We start from the raw sequence: 22,041 nt of genomic DNA on the forward strand, positions 1-22,041 counted from the left end.
TATTTATTTTCTCAGCTGGACAAATACCTTGCTTTTCAAAGATGACACTGATCACTAAGGCTGATTTATCAAATTCTTCACAATTCACTAATAGGTCGTGTTTTTTTCTATGGAAAGATGATGCAAAAAGAATATTTCTAAGAATGACTGCACTCTTTCCTGATTTATAATTTTAATCACAATGGACAATAATTCCACCAAATACAATTCAAATCAATGACCAGCCCCTGACCAGTCATTGTTCAGTTGGGTCTACAATTTTTCCCATGAATAGGATGCTCTGAGTGTACTGATCAACAATCAACAGCAAGAATGGACGATTGAATTTAACAATGGGAGGAACAGAGTGAGGAAGAAAATCAGTGCTGCTGACTGCTGCAGCCTCTGTGCCATTCTCATGAATCTTCAGCAGGGCCTTGTGAGTAGCCTACAATAAAATACAGCAAGAATTAATGGATGTGGAAGATGTGGTGTGAAGTAATTCAAATTAATACAAAGTTAATTCGAGTACTGCCTTTCACAAGAATTGTTGGTAAGCCAGGAACCAGGAAGAAGGGTGCTACAGCCCCTTGTGGGTGTTCTAGCAATGTTGTCTCAATAAGCAAATATTTATACAGTGTTCCTCACCACAGGTGCATCAATGGAGACCTTAGCAACTGCACACCTTGTGAAATTAATTGAAAGTAAAAGAGCCAAGCAAATTCACCAGGAATGTCAGTTTCAAAATGAAAGGAAATGGGAATCCAGAACTGCTCTGTAAGTATTCCTAACAGCACATGCATTGAAGTTTAGCCAGGTAGAAAGTCAACCTTGATACCAAATGTTTTTGTTAAATTATTGTTGGGCATTTTTAATCTTTTCTTTTACTAGCCCCAAAATGTTAAAAAATTATAAGTTGTTGTTTTCAGAATAGCTGTAAAGTGCTACTTTTTATTTTCACATTATTTTCAGTAAATGGGATATTTTTCTCAAGTCTGGTACATTTTACATTAGCTCTCAACAGAGCCTTCAGTTTCAGCAGTTTCTAAATCCATTAAAATTATAGAATGCATGTTAGAAAAAGACCACTATGCTGATGCAAGACATGCACAGCACAGTTACCCGTAGGCACTTCTTTTAAATGCAGAAAATATGCTGTGTTTAGTTTCCTGGTTAAATGCCAAACCCACCCCTCCATCTACCCTCCAACTTTGCTTGTCAGACAAATGAAAATACCATTATCTCCAGATCTTGGAGAAGTCTGAGGGAGTTTAAAGGGACTGTATCAGATAAATGTTCTTTTCCAGAGTATCAGCCAGCACTAGCAATAAGTCAAATTTCACAGTTGAGCTCAGGGTAAGGCAATTGGCTGTTAAGGAATCCATAGATGGTTGTTTCTGCTGATAAACTTACTTTTGAAACCTTCATATCAGGGTTTCCTGTGATTCCAGACAGATTAGCCCGTTCAGAAAACACATCAGTTACACCCATATTCATTAAGATCCTCTTTAAGTCATAGGTGCCTGAAATTGATAGTTTTGGAATATGCAACTCCATCCTCCTGTCAATTCAAAAGAAAATTGTGGGAGTTATTGTAGTCAAAGCATGCCTTGGACAGAAGATTCCTAACTTGATGGTGGTTCTTCTGTCCTAAAATGCTGGTCTTGTCATCTAAAAAACATGGCAAGAAAAAGAAGATAGGAAGATGCTGGTCTGGAGGGTAGGAAAGTATGGAAGGAGAAAGACATGAGTTGATATGTCTTGTATGATTCTGCAATACAGTCACTTTATGAGACAGTAATCAGTAGTGCTGACAGCACTTTTGGGACAAAGTTTGTATTGTTTTTCTAACCTTGAAGGTTCTGCTTTTGGAATTCACACCCCATTCCCTCAGAGGGGTCTGACTGCTCTGTCACAGTATTACCACTCAAAACATTTTGCTTGAGACAAGTGAAATGAAGACACTTAGCCTCAACTAAAAAATATATGGGGAAAAAAGAATTAAATTTCCCACCTCAGAGATCTCTCATCACAAGACAATGCTGATTCTAATTTTTGCTGAAAGTATCAAATAATTTGGTCTGATTCTTTATACTTATTCTGTTGTTTAAACTTGCCATCAAAAATCCAAACTATAAAACCTGACCATAGCATTCAGACTGGATTCTGATCACCTCGAATCATCAAATCAAAGTTCTATATTTACCATCTTCGAAGAGATCTCTCCCATTTAGAAACAGTGTTTTTTGTCAGGGCATGTTCCAACTGTTTCATTTTCCCTTTATTGGGCAGAATAAACAATGCTGCAACATCTCCCTTGTAAGGAATCTGCACCACCTTGCATGACAGCTTCCTGTCAGAGTGTGCTTTATAAAATCCATCTCGAACCATCATCTCCACTTCAACTGAGGTCTTTGCATTAACATGGAAATAGTCCTTGTGAGTCCCCTCAATATGGAAAGGATTTTCCCAGTAGGCTTAAAAAAAAAGAGAAAGAATGGAATTGAATATGTATTTCAGTGAGGATGCATTAATGTAGTCCAGACTAATGTACAATAAATAAAACCATATCTGAAGATTTACACTTATACTTGAGGATGAAAAGTATTTCAAGTTTATTAAATATCTTGTTCTCTGTAACAACTAAATATCACAGGTTAAATCCTGTATGGACTTGTACATCATTTTTCTAAGTCAGATAAATTAAATGCAGTAACTTCATCATATTACCTTATGTCCTATTTGAAGCAAATGGAAACAGAATCCAGGGTTTTACTGTCTGTTTTCAGAATATTGCTTGAAAAACAAGTTTCAGAGCAGATGTCTGACTTTTAAAAGGTAGCATGTTATGCTCCTCACATGTTTTTTCTATGTTTTTCATCTTGTAGCGCTGAGGAAAACCTTACATGCCAGAGACACACAAACTTTTGGACCTGAACATAACTTCAGAGTGGTAAATGGAATAGGGCCTCAAGGTCTTTAGTCTTCAAAATGGTTTGCTCTTGATGTTTATTCAATTAATTATTCTATGATATTTCTTTTTGTAATAAAAGAGGTCATTGACTGAACAAATAGACAGGGATTGCAGCTTGCCATTCTGTAAGTATGTTTTCCTGGCTTTTTTTTTTTTTTTTTTTTTAATTAATGTTGAATGCAAATAGCCTAATTGGAAAAATAAATAATGGAATGTAAACTTCATAGTATTTTGGTTACTTTATAAGGTTATGCCTCCTCCCTTGCCCTCCAGGAAAGAAATGTTCTCTGGTATGGTACTGAGGCTAGAGAACCTGAGATTAGGTCAACCAAATTTATAAATTATTTGAAATAAAATATTTTTTTTATTTAGTTGAAAGTTCATAATTTCCAAACACTTTCCAAATATTGCTTTCTGGGTGGGAAATTCCATGTCCTGCATGCTGTTACAAATGATCACCCAAGAAGAAGTTAATAATTTTCAAAGCAATACATTCAAATACCTCTTGGGATATGTGTGATATGATGACAAGGTGTAAAACATTTGGGCTCCACCTCCAGAGGCTCCTATCCAGTTACTAGTCATGGACTGTAAGTAAATTAAAGTTTTTTGGAATTTTGTTGACCATCATCTTCAGAATTTAGTTTCCTAATTCACACATGCAATGTGAAAACATTTTAATTTTTAAAATAATAAGTAGATGAAGTCTGACAGGATAATTTAACAATGCATGAATCTGTTATGCTCTGGCAATTCCCTGAACCTGAATATTGCAAGTAGGTGAACTTTTGTTCTTAGAAGCCTAAATATATGTTAGAAAAATTTTGATGTGGCAGAGATTTCAGAGTTGAAAACTTTCAATTTTTTTTCATAATAGTCTCATCTAAAGACATTAATTTCAAAATTATTCAGAAATAACTTGGTGTACTAGTTTTACTTTAGGTGAAACAGCACTAATGGAGATGTAAGTAGCACCTCTGTGACTTACCTTTAAAATAAATATAGTTAACAATTACCATCAGCGTGTTTGGATCAAGGTCCTCAAGTATTTGGTTTATCTTCCCACGGGTTTTATTCTTTACATAATCATTGATCTCTTTTTTAGCTTCAGTGGAATTCTGGAAGCTAGTGGAGACAGCTTTTCCTCTGTAGAGTTTTTTGATGTCCTTCAGAAAGGTTTTCATTGGCTTGAGGTGTTTGTCCATGAAGAGCGTGCTGCCCATGCTCAGCTGCACCTGGCTCCCCGGGCGGCTCAGCAGGAGCAGGAGCTGGCTGAAGCCACCATGGATCTCCTCCTCCTGGATGCTGCTGAGGTTAAAGGCCAGTCCTTCCAGCAGCTGGGTCTGGCTGCTGCCTCGGGAGCCCAGGGCCAGGAGGGCAAGGGCAGCAGAGATGCTGACTGGGGAAAAGAAAATGTTCTTTGGGGGTTCTTGAGCGGCTGCTTGCCTGTAAAACCGAAAGGCAAAGTCTGTGTTGCTTGGCACTATCCTTTGGCAGGACTCAAGAGGATCTCCCTGGTGGGAATGCTGCTCCTGGGGGTCAGTTGTCTCGTGCTGGTCAGTGTGGTGGTCAGTCTGAGCCAGGCTGTGGACACTGAGGTGAAGCACAGCCAGCAGCAGGCACAGGGGGAGCATGGCCTTCGTCATTCTTCACAGAGACTGCGTGCACAAAGAGGAAAAGGGCTTGGATGATGGAGGGTGCCTGTGTTGATATCTCATCTTTTATTTCTGCTTGCTACTGCCTTCAAGTGGAAATCACTGTTATCTCCTGACCTCCTCCTTTTCTGTGGAAGTGGTTTTTTTTTAAAAAAAAATCCTTCAGAGTTTACTTGTAATTTCTATCCATTGCTGCCTATTTCAGTTCTACTTTACTCTAGCTACAAAAGTTCCTTGTTAGTGGGGAAAGAAACATATGAGTATTATAGAAAAATGAGACGAAGGGAGAGAAGAAATGAAATGGTGCCTTTTTTTTTAATGGCAAAGCAACACATTAGAAGCATTCTAATTAGTTACTTTGTGCTTATCATTTAAGTCCTCCTAGGATTATTATGTTATTAGGGTTTGAATGAGGTTTTTGTTAAATGACAGTGTTATACTGCTATACCAAAGGAAAATAATATGAGACTGCAGAATTCAAAAGTACCAATTTCTTTTATTCCTGACTCATTTTGCCATACAAAGTGGCTAATCATAAGAGCTGGTAAAATTTTTCTGCTTCAATACTTGAGTAAATTAGAATATGTTTGTCTGTGTTAAATAACCACTCATGTGTCACTTGTCTTCCAGATGGGTTCCTTTTTTGTATGTATCCCACATCTGGTTATGGGAAGGTGAGACTATTAGTGAGGACTTGACCTCTCCTGTCTTTCCAAGCTTCATTTCAGCAGGAAAGTATCCTCTTGTAAGGTAAATATGCCTAAGGCCAGAGTAGTGCTCAGCAGCAAGATTGGATCAGGGCATCTTGGACATTTGTACTGACTGTGACTCCTTCTTGTTTGTTTACTTTCTCTTTTAACAGTTAGACCAAGAACATGCTGGGATGATCTGTGGTGTTTAAGATGTTCAACCTGTCAGAAAACAAGTAAGAGCTATTCCCATTAAAAATATGGTGGAGTGAGTGGAAAAGCTCAAAATAGCCTTCACCTAATGCCCTACTTGAAACAGAAGAGCTTCAGGCAGAAGATCACAAGCTGTCTGCTTGCCCCCAGTCAATGGTAAAGGCACTCAAAGACAGGGGTTCAGCAGAGCAGATTAGATGTTTATTGGTATTTTCTCTACCCTAGGACAGCACTCTGACCTCTAAGGTGGGGTGAAAAGGAACCAGCTTGTCTTTCTGCAGTTTTGCTCTGGCTAATCTGGGTAAACTGGAATTTACACAGGACATTGGCTTAGCAAAATCATTTTGTGAATTCTGTCTGGGCCATCTTAGTATAAGCAAGACATTTACTCATCCACTTCAGTTTTGGTTAGTTGAGTGTAAGCTTTAGAGAAAATTAGTAATAATTAAAAAATATTGACAGTTGAAAAGTCAGAATATTTCTGTTATTGAATCCTATTTGTTCTAGGTGTTTTTGAGGTATTTGGGATAAGTATTCAGAGCAGAGTTATAACGTGTTGAGCTGCTATAATGAATCCCTAGAATTTGCTATGCAGTATTTCTTGAAATTGAGTTCAGCTGTCATTTGAGTACTTTAGAAACTAGGTTTCACCCTTGAAAGCAGATGTGCTTTAAGACCCACTTAGCTAAATACTACACAGCTGGGTCAAAATCATTAAGGTAAATATAACTGGGTACTTACTTTACATTCAGAAGGCTCTTGCTCTCAATGGGCTGTGCTGTTTCTTGCTGCTTTACTCGTACTGCTGTTTTCCTCTGTTAAACATTACATGGCTTCAGATACATATTATCTGGAAGCACAAAGCTGAATGCTGATGAAGCCAGTGTTCTTGGACCTTGTATGCATGTGTCCACATCTCTTCACTCCAAACAGAACAAAGACCACAGGGCCCAGGCTGGTCAGTAGAGTACAGTGTTACATCCCAAAGGGTGTGCAACTCCTAAGCAAATATTTATTGGAAATGGTATTTTGGTATCAAGAACAGCTACTCTGCCCTATGTGCTACCTGAGATGAATATAACTGTTTGTCTGGAGGCACAATTTTGTCCAGCACTAAGCTCTGAAGGCCAGGGTGAGGGAGCTACAAGGAGCACCACCTAAGTCATACTACTGAGCTTATTGGACTCCACTTATGTGTCAACATCTCATCTTTTATTTCTATGCAGTAGAAACCTCACTGGTTGCTACTCAGAAGCCATTGACTCCTCTTGGCCTCATAAATAAGGAGAGTCTTGTAGAAATGGTGAGTTTTAGGTCTGTGGCAATTTATTGAATGGTCTCCTCACAATCAAATGATTCTTTCTGTATTCTGTTAAGGACAACCTAGCCTATCAAGAAAAGTACTTAATGTAGATTCAGCATTTGAAAAAGCTGTATAAAATATGTGCCATGACTGGAAGTGCCCAATGACAGTACTGAACAACATATGCTGTAATGAACAGCAACCTAGTCTCAAATTTATCAAACAGTAGCAAATGATGGAAAAGAATAACCCAGAAATATTAACCAGTAATAAATCAAGGCACTCTCAAACTACAAGTCTCACCCTTCTATAAAGATGTATTTCCCAAGAATCTTCCAAAGGAAGATGAAGGTAAGTGCTGTGAAGCAGGTTTACCACATTCAGGAATGGATGAGCTGTCCAGGTGCATGGTTTGATCAGCCAACCACAATCCCCTTGATACTGTAGAACCAAGGAGCTGTGTATGTGAAACTGTGTAAGCACAGCAGCTCCCATTCCCAGCTATGCTGTTTCAGGGGTCATTCTTCACCTGCTGGGACCCATGGCCTTGGTCATGCAATAGGTTCCCTGCATTTACAGACTCAACAGTTTTTTTTCTTTCTTTTGTTTTCTTGTTTTTTTGTTTTTTTTTTTTTTTTAATTTCAGAATACAGCTTAACTCTGCATGTTTGCCTTAGATATAGCCAAAATTTGCTGTTTTGATTTTGAATTAGTATTTTTTCTTATTAGAATACTAATTGCAGCTGTCCCTTGGAGTACTTGTGAAAGTCAGGTGAGGCTTGATGGAATAGCCTGTTTTCTTCTCTTGCCAGCCACAAAAACTCTGCACTTAAATTAAATGAGTGTATAACCCAGAATGCCCAATGGCACAAGTGCAGTCTTCCAGGGAAAACAAGAGAGGTGCTCGTGGTGGTCCAAGGCAGTCAGGCTGTTGGTGGTTCTGGGGACTTCTTTAGTCATAGAGGTGAGCAGTGTTAAATATTTACACTTCTGTGAAACATTACATGGATTAAAAAAAAAGAAAACCAAACCTGTCTGAGGACACAGATAAATGCTGATGTAGCCACACAGAGAAGGTAGAAGTCAGTGCTCGCTGGGCCAGCTGGCTTTAATGTTTGTTGTACCCAGACATGTATAGTGGCCATCTGCAAACACACACTGAAGAGGAGAGGTCTGTGGCCATGAGCAGCTGCACTACCAGATAAACCTCCTAGCTTAGTGCCTCTAGTGACACGAGTGCTAAGGCATCTCCTGGAGTGTGTCTGGTCCTTTAGATTTTTGATCATGCAGCTTGGGCACCTGCTTCAACATGGTACTAAGAAAAGCAGATCAGAAGAGGTAATTAACGTGTAACTTGTTTTTTTTCCCCACAAATGAACTTGGCAGCAGTTCAGAATCTGTTCTACATTCAGAGGCTCTCTTTGAACCTTGGTTTGGTCACAGCAGAGGAGGAACCTTGGGCAGTGGACTCCACTCCTCCTCCAGAGGCCATCTAGTCCAGCCCTTTACACCAAACATCAGGTTTCTCAGGTGCATGTCTCCAAGAACAGGTATTTTGCAACCTCTTTGGACCTTGTCTTCCAGCACTTAACCAACTGCATGGTAAAAGCATGTTCCTTGTTAGAATTGTCTACATTCAAACTGTTCTGTCCTCTGATCTTCGGTGTCTTCCAGCTCCAGCATCATACATGTCTTTGTCATGATCCAGGAACTTCTGGGCTGTCATTTCACAGAGAAGCCATTGCATTTTCTCAGCTGGACCTTGCTTACCATTAATTCCATGGATCTTCTGCTCTTCCATTTGTTTCAGGGGAGGTCTTTGTGAAGCCAAATCCACGTGGATACTTTACCCCTTCCCCCCCACCCTTACCCCGGGAGGGCCTCACAAAGACTCAAGGGAGAAAATTAAATGTATTTGTCGCCTGTTATTGCCTAGATCTGCTTGGAAAGCCAAAATGTAAAATAAGCATTGCTGGTGCTGCCTACCTTCAGTAGAATCAGGTTTTGACTACACTGCTGCTTTCCAGGAAATGTAGATAATTTACAGCTCTTGAGAGGTACTCTTCTGTGGAATGATCAATTAGTTTATGGGATTGAAACCCAATCACACAGTATATTTTATTTGCTGGCTGTCATTTACAAGATAGGGAGGAAGGGAATTAACATCTGAGTGAGAAAGCATAACAAAAATTTCTCACCACTGCACAGAAAGCCATCAATATTTGTTACAGAGGTTAATTTTATGCTAGTTCAGATCTATGAACTCAAAGATCAGAGTGAAAATAAGGAGGAAAAAAAAAGGATGTTTTAGTTAATATCTTTGAAGTAGTTTCTAAAGAAAGATTGGGACACCCAAAATTCCACAGAGTGCCAAAAATAATTCCTCATTTTTCCCACAAAAATGAGTTACAAGACTTAGACCTCAGTGGTCAGTTCAGTGGTGCCAGGCTCCGTGAATACTGAAGTTTTTTGAGAGGCTGTTTTCCCCCTAAACTTCTCTTGACCTTTCATCATCTTCCCTCACCCAAATTCCACCTCCATCCAAAGCAGACATGTCACATCCAACTGGAGTGCCCTGGAAAGAAAATGGAGCTGGCCTTCTTGGGGATCAAGTGAAAAACATTTTGAGAATCAATGTCAGTAAGAAAAAATAACTAGATAAACATAGATTTGGCTTTTAAATATAGGAATAGAAGATCTATCTGACTGTTCGTACTGCCTCTGAACTAACTTGCTCTTTTAATTTTTCTGCGTTGAATTAAAGAAAGATGTATATCTTCATCTGCACAGCAATACAAGTATAGAAAAGAAATAAGAAGTAAAATTGTGTGTTTACCCCAGCTGTGTTTTTTGACTCATCTTTTTCTTAATTTCTTTTTAGTAAAGAAACTGAATTATTTCTTTAAGAAATCCCCATGTTATTCTATCCCAAAACTGCCAAAAAGTGAGTCATCTCAGATTGGAATAGGTCTGAGTTTCACTTATGATTCATAGCAGTGTATTGAATGAGTTGGAGCCTAAACTAGAGGCTGGGTTTAACCTTACCACAAAAGATGTACAAAATCAAGGAGAGGGAGCAGTCTTTGAGCAGATAATGGTAGAAATTGCCAGCAGTTAGAACAGATATAAATGCCTGAGGAAAGAAACTGCTGCAGTGCTCCGCAGATGCTACGTGGCTTGGTGCAGAGAGAGCCCCTTGTACTCCCAAAATAAGGAAGAATGATCAAGAAGTGCTTGTGTCACATCAGCTGTCAGCTCCTACACTGACCTTGCCTTGGGGGAAAGTTCAGGAAGCCAGCACCAAAGACTCAAGGACATGTGAGAGTCAAAAGCCTAAAGCCTTATTCACGCTCTGAAGTCCATAAACGACTATACAAATGAAAGTGTCACAAAATGACACTGGAATGGAAAGTTAACACAAGGGCTGAATGTTTATTCTGAGTGTTTCCAAGTTTTAAAGGCTTAAAGGCCCTGTGTGGCCAGCATGACATCCAGATAAACTCTGAACTCCGAGCAGGGGAGAAGCAGCAGTGCAGCTGCACTTGATGGGTCTGAGCCTGTGCCCTGTGACTAAACATCTGACTGATGGAGGTGAAAATTTTATTGTTAAATCTTCTCCCCTACAACAATCTCCTTTTTTTCTATTTCTATTGGCATCACTTTCTGGCTTATTTATGCCAAAAACTTTAATATCTGCTAATTAAGTCAAGCCTTAGAAGAACTTGAAGTCTACATTGCATGGCAGAGGAGTTAATTATCCCAAAAGTACTGTCAGGATGCTCTTGTTTTCTTCCTTTCCTGTGTCATGGCAGCTGCAAGAGGCACCTTGACTTAAGCCCCTGCTTCTCACAGCAAAATGTGGCTGTCTTGGTAATTCTCCTCTTCCTCACATGTACTCCCCATGGACCTCTGCTGTTTATTTGGGAAAGAACAGTGCTCTTCAAGATATTACATGTTTTTCTTCACAGAACCTCCAACAATATTTCTGTTTCTCACCATTTCACAAGAGCAGCTATTTTCCCAGTCCTTCCTTTGCAGAGAGGTGATGTCCTTTAGCACCTCTAACTCACCCTTAAGGAACTGTAACATGAGCTCTAATATAACTCTTGTCTTATGTTCACACCCCTTGCAAGATGCCCCCTTAGCCAAGATGTCCTCTCTGCTGTTTCTTTTATTGCTTGCACTTCACACGGCATAAGGCACTGAATAAGAATGTACAAACAATCCTGGAGGCTGTAAATAATCTTCTGAGGAAGATTACTTAATTTTCCTCCTTTTTTCAATGCAGGCTAGTGGTTTTAAAGGTGTTGTGATAAAAGTCCAAGATGTGCTTTTCAGTTAACACAAAACAAACACTTGTATGTCCATTTAAACGGGAGAAGTCTCACAAGCAATGTCAAAGTCAGCTACTCAGGGGGAATGAGAGAGCTGAAGAATTGGTTGGAAAGCCAACAGCCTCAGCTAGAGCATGCTTTGCTTATACAGCCACTTCTGATTGATTTGTAAACCTATTTCTTCCCAACCCTTTTTTCCAGATGAAATAACAAAAATGACCAAAACACATTGCATTTGAAGAAGAGAAATACAACTCTTTTCCAGACCTTCGCAGGAGTCAAATAACCACAGATTATTTTTTTTGTCTCCTTGTCAAATGAAAACACACAAGTAAGGAATCTAATATATAGAAGAACTATGGGGTTAATATTATGGCTTTCTCCTCATCAGACTGTCTCACAGGAGCTTGTGGGCCCTGGGCTTCTGCTCAGGTATCTCTGAGCTTAGGTGATTCTGCTGCTGGTAACTCATTCTGATATGCCAGGAGTATGCAGGGGGCCTTTGAGGTTACCAAAGCTCTTTGAAGGTTGTGGAAGAGCACTACTTTGAGGTATATATCTATCACAGGGATTTCCTGAGCCTAGAGGTTATTGTGATTAGCAGGTGGTGGATGCTGGCTATGAGGATCTTGGCCACAGCAACTTCACGGCCACCAAGCTCCTGATGGCAATAGAAACATTTTCAGCCCTGATTAATAATCAAGTTCTTTAAAACTGAGGAATTCACTTAGTATTTCCCAGGAATATCTGTTAATTACTAATTGTGTGACAATTGTGTGACAAAATTAAATACATTATATCATAGAATCATAGAATGATTTGGGTTAGAATGGACCTTGAAGATCATCTAGTTCCCAGCCCCTGCCATGGGCAAGGACACTTTCCACTACACCAGGTTTTCTCAGGGCCCCATCCAGCCAGACCATTGACACTACCAGGGGTGGGGTATCCATCACTTCTCTGGACAACTTGTTTCAGTGACTTACAACCCTCACAGTAAAAAATTCCATCCTAATATCTTATCTAACCTACTCTCCATTTGAAGTGATTTCCCCTTGTCGTGTTACTCTAGGCCCTTGTAAAAAGTCCCTCTCCATCTTTCCTGCAGGATCTCTTCAGGTGCTGCAAGGCTGCAGTTAGCTAACCCCAAAGCCTTCTTTTCTCCAGGCTGAACAATTCCAATTCTCTCAGCATTTCCTCATAGGAGAGATGTTCCAGGTGTTCCATCCTTATTTTGTGCATTCAACAGAATATTAGTTGGTCTTTCCAGAAGAATATGTAATTTCTTTTCAGCCCATGACATTTAAGGCTGATGCTTCTGTTATGTGCTTTTAGTTTCTCCCTAGCTGGTTCTGTACAACACTGGGAACAATGACAGACCTGTGCACTGGCACTAACCACTGGCTGTTGGAAATATGTAATTTTTTTTATACATCAAGCATGTTATTTCTCTATCTGGCCCCACAAGAATATACAGTTTCCCACTTTTGCTTGTTCCTTTTTTTATGGTCTTTAACACTACTCAAAATTTCCTTTGGCTTTTCTCCAGTGTCTGTTGAACTTCACATAATTTGTAGATAACTCTTAAATCCATCTCCACCATGGTTTAGCCTGGGTTTCTGAGCTCTTCATTTACATTTTCAGTCTTTGTTTAGGAACTTGTAGTTCCTAAATATGACAACAAATACAGTTTACTGCTATTTCCACACTGCTTGTTTTCCTTTTTTCCTTATTGCAGAGAGCTGCTCAGTGTGTGCTGTTCCAAAGTTTCTGCCATGTTGGCAATTCTTTTTCTGTGGCTGTTAACCTAAAAGAGAAGACTGCTTTCAGCCTCTACAGAGACTGCTTTGATCCATACCATCCCAGATTTCCCTCAGGGTCTGCACAGGCAGTGCTGAGGCTGCAGGTCACGCGTGTCCATGGTTGCAAGCACTCCCACATCACGTCTGGGTGTGGACACCAGTGCAGGCTGCATTAGAGATGTCCTTTGCACTTTGTCCTTCATGTGGCTCCTCACAGCAGCTCCAGCCTCCAGCAATGCCCCTGCATTGGCCCATCACAGCCTTTGCATGCAACAGCAGCAGCAACCCTCAACTAGCTTGGATTAAAGCCCTTCCCTGGTTACTCTGAGATTTCTTGGCCATAGTACTCACAGCCAGGGAGCCAACCAAGAAACAAAAACCCATGAAAAAACAAGCAAAAAACCAGCAGACTACAAAAAGGAACATCATTCTGATCAAACCATTACTGCAGTGGGTTTGTGACAACTTTAGTACTGACATTTTTGGTTGTGCAATTCCTCTGTGCTCGTTATTTAATAAACAAATTTTCCGCACATTTGAAGTGAGGGGCATGTTTTTGCCAAAACAGAAAGAAAACCAAGGCAAGACGTGTATGGTTCTTACACCCATCTGAAGATGGATGTTACCTAGATGTTAGGTGGTTTCTGGTCATCCAGTTCTTAAATCAGCTTCATTTTTTTCTATCCAATTTCAAATGACTTAAGAGGTAGGTTACTTCTCAAAGTGAGATGTGTTTGGCAAAATAGCATTTAGATATTTTTTTCCTACTAACAAACAGAGACTATTGATCTGAGGTCCATGAGGAACAACAAACATATTTCTTGATATTTGCCTACAGAGTTATTTGTCATTGCAAATCTGGACTTTGACAATTCATCCTGAATTACCCCTGAGATTTTGCAAGAAGTTTTAAACTATCTTCTGTAAAATGAATGTAACTGTACTACACCAAGACCAAGTCCCTATGTTTGGAGGCATGAAGCCAACTACTCGTTACTAAATATGGAACAATACTAAATACAGTTATGAGTAAGAAACTTTTGTCATTGATTTATGTGATTTTGAGGAGGACTTTGAAAGTGAATATCAAGTGTTACCTGTCTGCAGATAGACATAAATTTTTCTATTGCTTATTGGTATTCTTGTGCTACAATTTACACATATTGATGACACTGATTTAACATGAAAGAGAATAAATATCCACAAACCAAAAAAAAAAAAATTGTGCTTTAGAAATATTCACCACAGTTTTTGTTACATCCTTCACAGACATCTTAAGACACTAAGATGTAAAATATCATTTATATTTTTTCCACCTGTTTGAGATATTCTGTAAAAAAAGATTTAATCCATCTGTAATTTACACGCTTTCTTTGGATTTCCATATTTTAATAAAATGTGCTGAAGATGTTGATTTAAAAACTAAAGCAAAAGATAATAAGATAATTTAAAACTTTAAAATAAGTAAAGGTATGTTTCTCTCATAACCATGCAACTATCTAGTATAGTTGGACTCAAGGAACCTTAAGTTAAGAAAAGGTACAAATATCAATTCCCAGTCTGTTTTTACTCTATAACAGTAATCCACTGCTAACATTTAGAAAAGTGACTTCTGAAATATTTTCTGCAATTTTATGTGTGCTTATGATAGCTTAAATCAAGTCCCTAGGAAAGCTCTGCTGTTCCTACTGAGGAAATGCAACCTTTCTGGAGTTATAATTTTTATTCCTCCTATTTTTTCTACCACAGTCTGTCAAATCTAGCTGGAAAGTGAATACCAAAGGTGGCATCAGTAGAAACAAGAAATGACAGCGACAACAAATCTATGAAAAGGAGACTGGTGCTATATCATGGACTATTCCATCTCCATTTTATCTCAAGGCATTAGCAACAATCATTATATTAGTAGGATAAAACAGAAGTATTTTTTCTGCCATGGATTCTTTCCTCAGTAGAATTAAAATTATCTGTACAGCAAAAGCAGCCTTCTTGTCTCCATGGGAGGGTTTTTGCTGAGAAGGAGACAGAGGAAGGCAAGCTAAAACAGCTGCACTCATCAGCCCTTTACATTGTTGTGTCCTCCAAAGTCTCAGTCACTGATCCTTCAGTTTCATGCCATACTTGGTTACAAAACCTAAAGAAGTTAATGAAAATTCACCCTGATATTAAAGAAATCTGCACCTTCTTTTTCCTGTTTCTCCTTTCACATGCACACCCTGTGACTGTACAGCAATACCTATATTAATTGGAGCCTTTAAACCAACTGAATACCCCACAGGAGCAGGTCAGAAAGGGCTTCTTACAAACCTGGTAAAGAGTGACTTGTATTTCACTAACACTACATGCTATATTCAGGGGTAGGCTGTGGGAAATCCTAGTGACTTTTGGACAAGGAAAAGTAGTTTTTGTGTTTTAAGGGATTAATAAGTTTTCTAAGGATAAGGGTTGAAAGATGAGCACTAGCACAGGGTGGTATGCATACATAAGTGTTTCACTGGATCACGGGAATTAGCCAGTGATGTGCATAAATTTCGTCAATCAGTCATTTTTCTGAGGGTTTACAATTTTCCCAATGAAGAGGACAGTGTGGGTGAACTTATCCAGAATCATCAGGAGAAATGGCCTGTTGAATCTGACTCGAGGTGGGCGAGGGAAGTCCCCAGATCTCCAGGTGACCTCCTTCACGGTGGCCCCGGCAGCCTCAGTGCCGTTCTCGTGAACTCTCAGCATGGCTCTGTGGATCACCTGCAAGGGACACAGCAAACAGCCTCCAGCTGACAGCCCAGCAAGAAGAGAGCAGCCTGCACCCTCTTCGCTTTGGCCAGCCAAGGGGGCCCTGCCTGGGGCCAGACTGAGCAGCAGCAGCTTCTGGGAAGGTCATCACCCATTGCTCCCGTTCCCATTGCAGCACCAGCAGCCATCACACCCCCCGAGCCATCCTCCTCACTGCTCGTGCAGAGAGGAGCCCTCAAACTGCAGGCAGCCAAAGAGCACTCAAGATGACTTATGACAAGAAACTCTGGAAGCAAAGAAACCTGGTAATTTAGCCGAGACTCAATTTTGTCTTTGGCAACTTCATGTATTATTGTGAATTTACCCTGTCATCTATCTGAAAAAAATAACTTTTTGAGAACACTAGAAGGGCAGGAATAACAGCCCTTTGCCCTTTGTAGGAAGAATTAGAGGAAATTTTACCAAAGCTAATGCACTACATTTAGATAATTTTGTTTAGTAGCCAAAAGAACATTTAATTATGTGTGTGTTTTCATCCTTGTCCTCCAACCATGCCTTTCTAACCCCTTGCAAGCATGTTTGGCTTCAGGTTTATAAAAGACAGGGCTTTCTTTGCCACCAGACTGACAGCTATTGATGACTGAGTGATGCTTCAGAGAGACTGGGATAAGCTTTTCATGGGATATTAATGTCAGGTTCCTGGGAACAGGCAAATCCTGTGGTTGCTTTCACATGCTGACTTACTTTTGAAACCATCAGTCCGGGCTCCTCAGTAATCCTTGAGAGATCAGCTTGTTCAGTAAACAGATTGACCATACCCATTTGTTCAACTATATTTTTCACATCATAGGTACCAGAAATAGAAAATTTTGGAATGTGCAGATGTATTTTTCTGTAACAAACAAGAGAAATAGGGACAAATCATCATCTAGCCAACACTCCTCAAAGGCTTCAGTATATTGACATTTCACATTTGTTTTTCTAAATGTTTGCAGCCTTCTCTCAGGGTTCAGATTGCACTTCTGATCAGGTTAGCTACTCAGTGTGGAGGGCTGGAACAGAATAAATCTGTGCTAGTTCCTGCCTCTGCAGTGGGGTTCAAGGAGCAGGGTGGAAGACAGCTATACCAACTCAGTGGCAAACAGAGCTACTACTGCCAGGTGGGAGGGCTTTTTCAAAAGATAGTAGCTAGCTGACCTAAGGCTGTTCAAATACACAACAGGCCACCATAGACATAGCTGCAGTAATGGTGAATTAACCCACTTTTGCACAGAATGCCCTCAATACCCAATAGCTATTCCATTGTATTTTCCCAGTGCTCATATGAAACAAGGAGCTGTTTGCCTCATCGTGGTGCTGAGTAACCTTTGGTAGAACCAGGAACTTAACCCAAGATGAATCCCAAGTCAACGATCTATTTGTTCACTACCCATGGCTCTTTTTCATTTTCAGTTTCCAACTAAGATAAGGGAAGTCCATCATAGAGTAACCATTAAGTGTGCAGAGTTCAGTCAAATAATAAATAATAAAAGTCTTTTAATGTTCTGTCTTAGTGAGAGAGACACTACTAATCTGTACCATGGTCACCTCTCACCTTAGCAAAAAAAGTTTACCTGTCTTGGAGAGACTTCTCCCATTTAGTTACAGTTTTTTTCAAGAGGGCATCTTCTACCTGCTTCATCTTCCCTTCATCAGGCAAAACAAATAATGCTGCGACATTTCCATTGTAAGGTATCTGGACCAGCCAACAGGACAGCTCTTCATCAAAGTAATTTCTGTAGTAACCCTTTCGATACATCATGTCAACTTTTACAGATGTTTTCTGATCCACAAAAAAATCCTCCTGTTTTGTCTGTGCTGTACTGAAGGGTTTCTCCCAATGGGCTTATGACAAGAAGAAAATTCATTCAGTGGAATATAAAGAAGAATGGTCACGGTGAATAAAACAGGACCTAGCCTCACAGCCTTCCTTTCATTACAGTAAATATCCTTTTCATGTTATTGCATCTTCAGGTATATCTCTTTTTTTTGGTGCTTACAGGAAATTACAGACAGATGATACTGAAAACACTATATTTCACTACAATATATGTATGTATATATATATATACAATATATATATGAGTCTTGATCACATGACAAAGTTAACCAAACTCAATAAAAATATGTGTTTTTAAATACCATTAAAGAAGGTGAGGACATATTTTTACTGTCAATAAATATATATGGGTTTATAGCAATACTTTCCAGATACTGAACATGATTTCTGCTAATTAAAATATTTAAATTTCTTCTCTTTTCATTCTCTGTAATAACCATTAGCTTTGCACCCTTTGTTACATCTTACCTTTAAAGAAGACATAGTTAACGAGAACCATTGCAGTCAGAGGATCAAGATTTTCCACTAGTTTAACAATTTTCCCATTTGTCTTTTCCTCAATGTAACTGTTGATCTGACTCTCAGCACCAACAGAGTTGTTAAAGTCAGTAGAATACACTTCAGATTCATAAAAGCTTTTGACATCATCCAAGAACTTCTGTAGTGGTTTTAGTGTCTCTTCTATAAAAAGGGCACTGCCCAGGCTCAGCTGGAACTCACTGTCGGAACGGTTCAGGCTGTGGAGGAGTTGGCAAAAACCTTCATGTATTTCCTCCTCCTGGGTCTTTTTCAGGTTAAAGGCAAGCCCTTCCAAAATCTGTGTCAGTGTCACAGCCTTGGCACCAAGTGCCAGCATTGCAAAGGAGGCAGAGATACTTATGGGTGAAAAGAAAATGTTTTTGTCCATTGCTTCAGATGCGACCAGATTGTAAAAGGAAAAGGCAAAGTCAGCATTGCTGGAAACTAGTTTGACAAAGGTTTTGTTCTTAAGTGGAGAAGCTTCTTCCCACTGAGAACTATGTTCTGGATAATATGTCCCTTTAGCATCTCCCTGCTTTTTACGGTAGCGAGGACGCTGATGACACAGGGCAACAGTATGCAAACCAAGGAGCAATAAACACAAGGAGAAAATGGGCTTCATTTTGCTCTCAGTTCTTTCTGGAAAAGAAATAGACATACAAAACACATCATGGAAATGAAACTGTTTGTACTGTGTCCTCCAGTACAGTGAACTGGTGCTTTCAGAACATACCTGTTCTCCAAAGTCCTGCACATTTACAATTCACATTTCTGATGCATGCCAGTGTTCCCTGGAAAGAACACACCTCCTGATTCTCTATTTATGTATATATAGTCTTGTTCTCTTTCAAAAAGAGGTAATTTAAAACTTTTATTAACTTGAATATTAGCATATTCTTTTAAAATTTGTAAATAACTCAGAGCTTATGATCTTTTCCCCAGAGCATCTGGCATGAGTTGATTTTGTACTCAGTACTGCAGGAAGGTTACTGCAGCTTTGTTAGCCTTCCTCAATTCATCAAATAGTTAGAGAATTTAATCTGTATTAAGCAAAAATGTGATTTTAGCATAGATCATACTATCTAGAATCAAAATTACAAAATACTCTTACAGGTTCTTCAAAGGTGAAAGACTAGATCACTGCTCTTTGTGGTACAAAATTCTATAGGCATTTCTACTGTTTCCAAACCAAATTTTTACCTTATTATGTGAAGTATCTTCTTTAGTATCAGTTCTTTCTGGCTTTTGAAGTGTATTGATTTTTTCATAAGATGTACATTCCCTATTCACATGCACCACACCCAGGCAACAACGCCCCCCAAAATGAAATGTGAGATCCAAGGGAAAACTAAAAGAGTACTTACATTGCTAGAGTCTGGTCTTGTCTGCTTGTTCTCTTCAGTACCATTAAACAGAGTTAATCAGATCACTTTGTTAATCATTAATTAGTTCAAATAAAAGTTGCCTGTGAGGATGCACAGCAAGCAGTAATGACATTGAATATTTTGGACATTTGTCCAACCCAGAGAAATGCTAGCAGTGCTGGGTGATGGGGCTACAGACAAGAGGGAATGGAGCAGGGACTGCATCTCTGCTGCTTCCATGCTTGTGGATAGACAGGAGGAACCTGCTGCTGTGGGTGTTTGGCAGGGGAGCCACAGCCACAGCCCCAGCCACAGCCATACCTTTCATGGCTGGAGCTGGAAGCTGACCTGGTGCAATGGCCACCCCTTGCTTGGCTCTGTCTGACCAGCACCACTCACTGTGATCACAGCATCCCTGCCAGAATGTCCTCTTTGATTCGTCCTGGGGCACTGCTGGAGCCATAACCTCTCTCTGGCAGGATTTCAAAACAGGGTTTGGATTTACAAAGTCCTTCTGCCTTGCTATATACCTCAGTCAAAACCTTCAACACCTTGTTTAATGGTTCTGGGGATTTTCCCATGCAGAGCAGACTGTGTGTGATTGGTGAACAGTCTCTAAGTTTCTTAGGAGAATAACATGTGACATTATCACTCTAGTGAGATATTTACAATCAATAAAGTTTTTATCATTGCTATTGGCCATCACCTGTGACTGAGTATTTGGGGAACTGGGGAAGAGTTTTCACCTGGATTTGTAGAGAATACACAACAAAACCACAACTGCCAAGAAGCAGCACTGATTGCAAAGAGAAACGTGGGCAGTAACAGACATCATCTTTTTTTTGGTTAATCTTCTGTACAGCTGAAATGGACACTAGGAGGACACAGAACAAGCTGCCAATTCATCTTTCATCCAGTACTAAAGAAGACATGCTGGCATCATTGGATGGTATTCAGGGTTGAATATAATATATGAAAAAAATCACTGAAGGAGAAACTAAAGCAGAAAAATGAACTTTTTTTAACAGAACTGGTTGCCATCATGTCCTTCTCTGCAAGCTCCCCAGCATTTGGTTTCTGGGCAGGAGCCCCAGGCTCCCTCAGATATTAAATTGCCCCATGTGAGGTGTTCAACATCTCTGAATGAGAGCACCCTGGTGGTGAGCTGTGCTTAGGAAGCTGAAGGCAATGCTGGAAAGGGAGCTGGACTTCCTTCCCCTCAATCTCAAATCAAGGTTCTTGTCCTGTGGTTGGTTTAAATAGCTCAAATCTCACTTGTTTCTCAAATCTCACTTGTGGAGAGCACCTTCTGGAGAGAGTGCTAATGTAGTGGAAGGACACAACACATTGCTTTTCTGGAGCCCTTAGCAGGGAACTTGTCCATCTGACCTGAGTAAACAGGTATTTTCCAACCTTTCCTATTGTATTAGCTCAATTTTCCCTCAATAGGAAAAGCCTAAGGGTGGCAGTGCACGAGATGGTTGAGAGGTAAAGGGCTTTTTATACTTTGACTCTTTGGGTTGGGCCTAAACATTCTCCACAAAAAGTGCTCTCAACCCAGGTCCATCATTCAGGGGAGCACCAGGAGGAGATGCATGAGGAACAAATACAAATTGTTTCACCCTTCATCATCCTCACAGCATTTTGAATGCAAAACTTAATCCCTTCTTCCTTGTGTCAAAAAAAAAAAAGTATTTACAATGGGAGATGAACATGTTTTGAAGAAATCTCCATGCTCTCTCCTCTAAGCTCCCATTCCAAACTCTTTCCCATTCCCCTTCTGCCTCCAACCATTTACACCTTGGTCCTGCCTTTACTTGGCCCACCAGGGATCTGGGCCCCAGAAAAAGGAGCTGCTTAGCAGGGCTTACTCCTGTGAAATATATAACACACACAGCATGAAATGGAAAAGCAGTGTATGCAATATCTACCCAGGAAGTTTGCATTTTGTAGGCTGCATTGTGGATAAAGATACAGGTTTAAAAAGAAAAGCCATACTGATCATTGGGAATTTGTGTCAGGAACAGGAGGAGCAGGTAGTGTGCTGGTACACCTTTGGAACTGCAGCATCACCCTGCAATGTGCTGCTCCACATACACTGGCTGTGTGTGCAGGACCACCTCTATTTACTGGCACAGAACCTGGCTCCTACGTGCTTCAGCTGATGGTCTGTGGCTCTGGCATCAGGCATGGCAATGGAACACAGACTCCCTTTGCCCAAACTCTGCCACAAATAAATTTTGCCTTCTTTATGACTTCTAGGTTGTCACTTTTCTAGGCTGAAAATCTATCACCTCCAACAGGAGCTACTCCAGACCTTTGATTAACCTTACAGTTTTTTCTGAAGATTTAATAGTTGTCATTTATCCCTCTGTTATTACAGGACCATGTGTGGATGACCCAGAGATTTAGATGATTTCTATGCGATTTGCTCATTTTTTCCTTTTCCAGAAATTTCTAATATTTAATTTGCCTCCTTTCCCACTGCTAAATCTGATCTGTATATGTACAACCTGCCAGAACACCAAACCATCAGTCTTGTGTGACAGCAGTGAGTTCAAGTGCAGCATTTTGCCAAACCTGCAGCGAAAACTTAG

The 22,041-nt window shown here is 39.9% G+C and overlaps 2 protein-coding genes and 1 long non-coding RNA gene across 5 annotated transcripts; 1 reads left to right on the forward strand and 2 right to left on the reverse strand.

Annotated features, from left to right (window-relative positions):
• Positions 1-152: 152 nt before the first annotated feature.
• On the reverse strand, positions 153-6,458 carry LOC130253633 (alpha-1-antitrypsin-like). Its single transcript, XM_056492356.1, has 5 exons — positions 6,252-6,458; positions 3,942-4,611; positions 2,186-2,456; positions 1,393-1,540; positions 153-427 (listed from the first exon to the last, which is right to left on the reverse strand). The coding sequence occupies exons 2-5, from the start codon at positions 4,597-4,599 to the stop codon at positions 236-238; spliced, it is 1,269 nt and encodes a 422-aa protein (XP_056348331.1). The 5' UTR covers positions 4,600-4,611; positions 6,252-6,458; the 3' UTR covers positions 153-235.
• Positions 436-9,207, forward strand: LOC130253639 (uncharacterized). Of its 2 annotated transcripts, XR_008840590.1 has the most exons (6): positions 436-756; positions 2,868-3,543; positions 5,239-5,358; positions 5,471-5,533; positions 6,737-6,813; positions 8,200-9,207. It is a non-coding gene; the product is annotated as an uncharacterized LOC130253639 (long non-coding RNA). The 2 variants fall into 2 exon arrangements; XR_008840589.1 differs by lacking the exon at positions 436-756 and having other exon boundaries at positions 2,463-3,543.
• On the reverse strand, positions 8,877-19,529 carry LOC130253632 (alpha-1-antitrypsin-like). 2 transcript variants are annotated; one of them, XM_056492354.1, is made up of 6 exons: positions 19,445-19,478; positions 18,814-18,871; positions 18,030-18,719; positions 17,296-17,566; positions 16,427-16,574; positions 8,877-15,694 (listed from the first exon to the last, which is right to left on the reverse strand). In XM_056492354.1, exons 3-6 carry the CDS (start codon positions 18,700-18,702, stop codon positions 15,488-15,490), a joined length of 1,299 nt encoding a protein of 432 aa, XP_056348329.1. In that variant the 5' UTR covers positions 18,703-18,719; positions 18,814-18,871; positions 19,445-19,478; the 3' UTR covers positions 8,877-15,487. The 2 variants fall into 2 exon arrangements, with proteins under 2 accessions (XP_056348329.1, XP_056348330.1); XM_056492355.1 differs by lacking the exon at positions 18,814-18,871 and having other exon boundaries at positions 19,445-19,529.
• Between the last annotated feature and the right edge of the window lie 2,512 nt (positions 19,530-22,041).

This window comes from Oenanthe melanoleuca, chromosome 5, assembly GCF_029582105.1.
Source record: "Oenanthe melanoleuca isolate GR-GAL-2019-014 chromosome 5, OMel1.0, whole genome shotgun sequence".
Lineage (NCBI taxonomy): Eukaryota > Metazoa > Chordata > Aves > Passeriformes > Muscicapidae > Oenanthe > Oenanthe melanoleuca.

Coding starts and splice junctions, on each gene's coding strand:
- LOC130253633 (XM_056492356.1), bottom strand. CDS start 4,599: ATGACGAAGGCCATGCTCCCCCTGTGCCTGCTGCTGGCTGTGCTTCAC. Junction 2,457..3,941: donor TAACTATATTTATTTTAAAG/GTAAGTCACAGA, acceptor TTTTTTTTTAAG/CCTACTGGGAAAATCCTTTC. Junction 428..1,392: donor CTGATATGAAGGTTTCAAAA/GTAAGTTTATCA, acceptor ATTTTATTGTAG/GCTACTCACAAGGCCCTGCT.
- LOC130253632 (XM_056492355.1), bottom strand. CDS start 18,702: ATGAAGCCCATTTTCTCCTTGTGTTTATTGCTCCTTGGTTTGCATACT. Junction 17,567..18,029: donor TAACTATGTCTTCTTTAAAG/GTAAGATGTAAC, acceptor TCTTGTCATAAG/CCCATTGGGAGAAACCCTTC. Junction 16,575..17,295: donor GAGAAGTCTCTCCAAGACAG/GTAAACTTTTTT, acceptor TGTTTGTTACAG/AAAAATACATCTGCACATTC.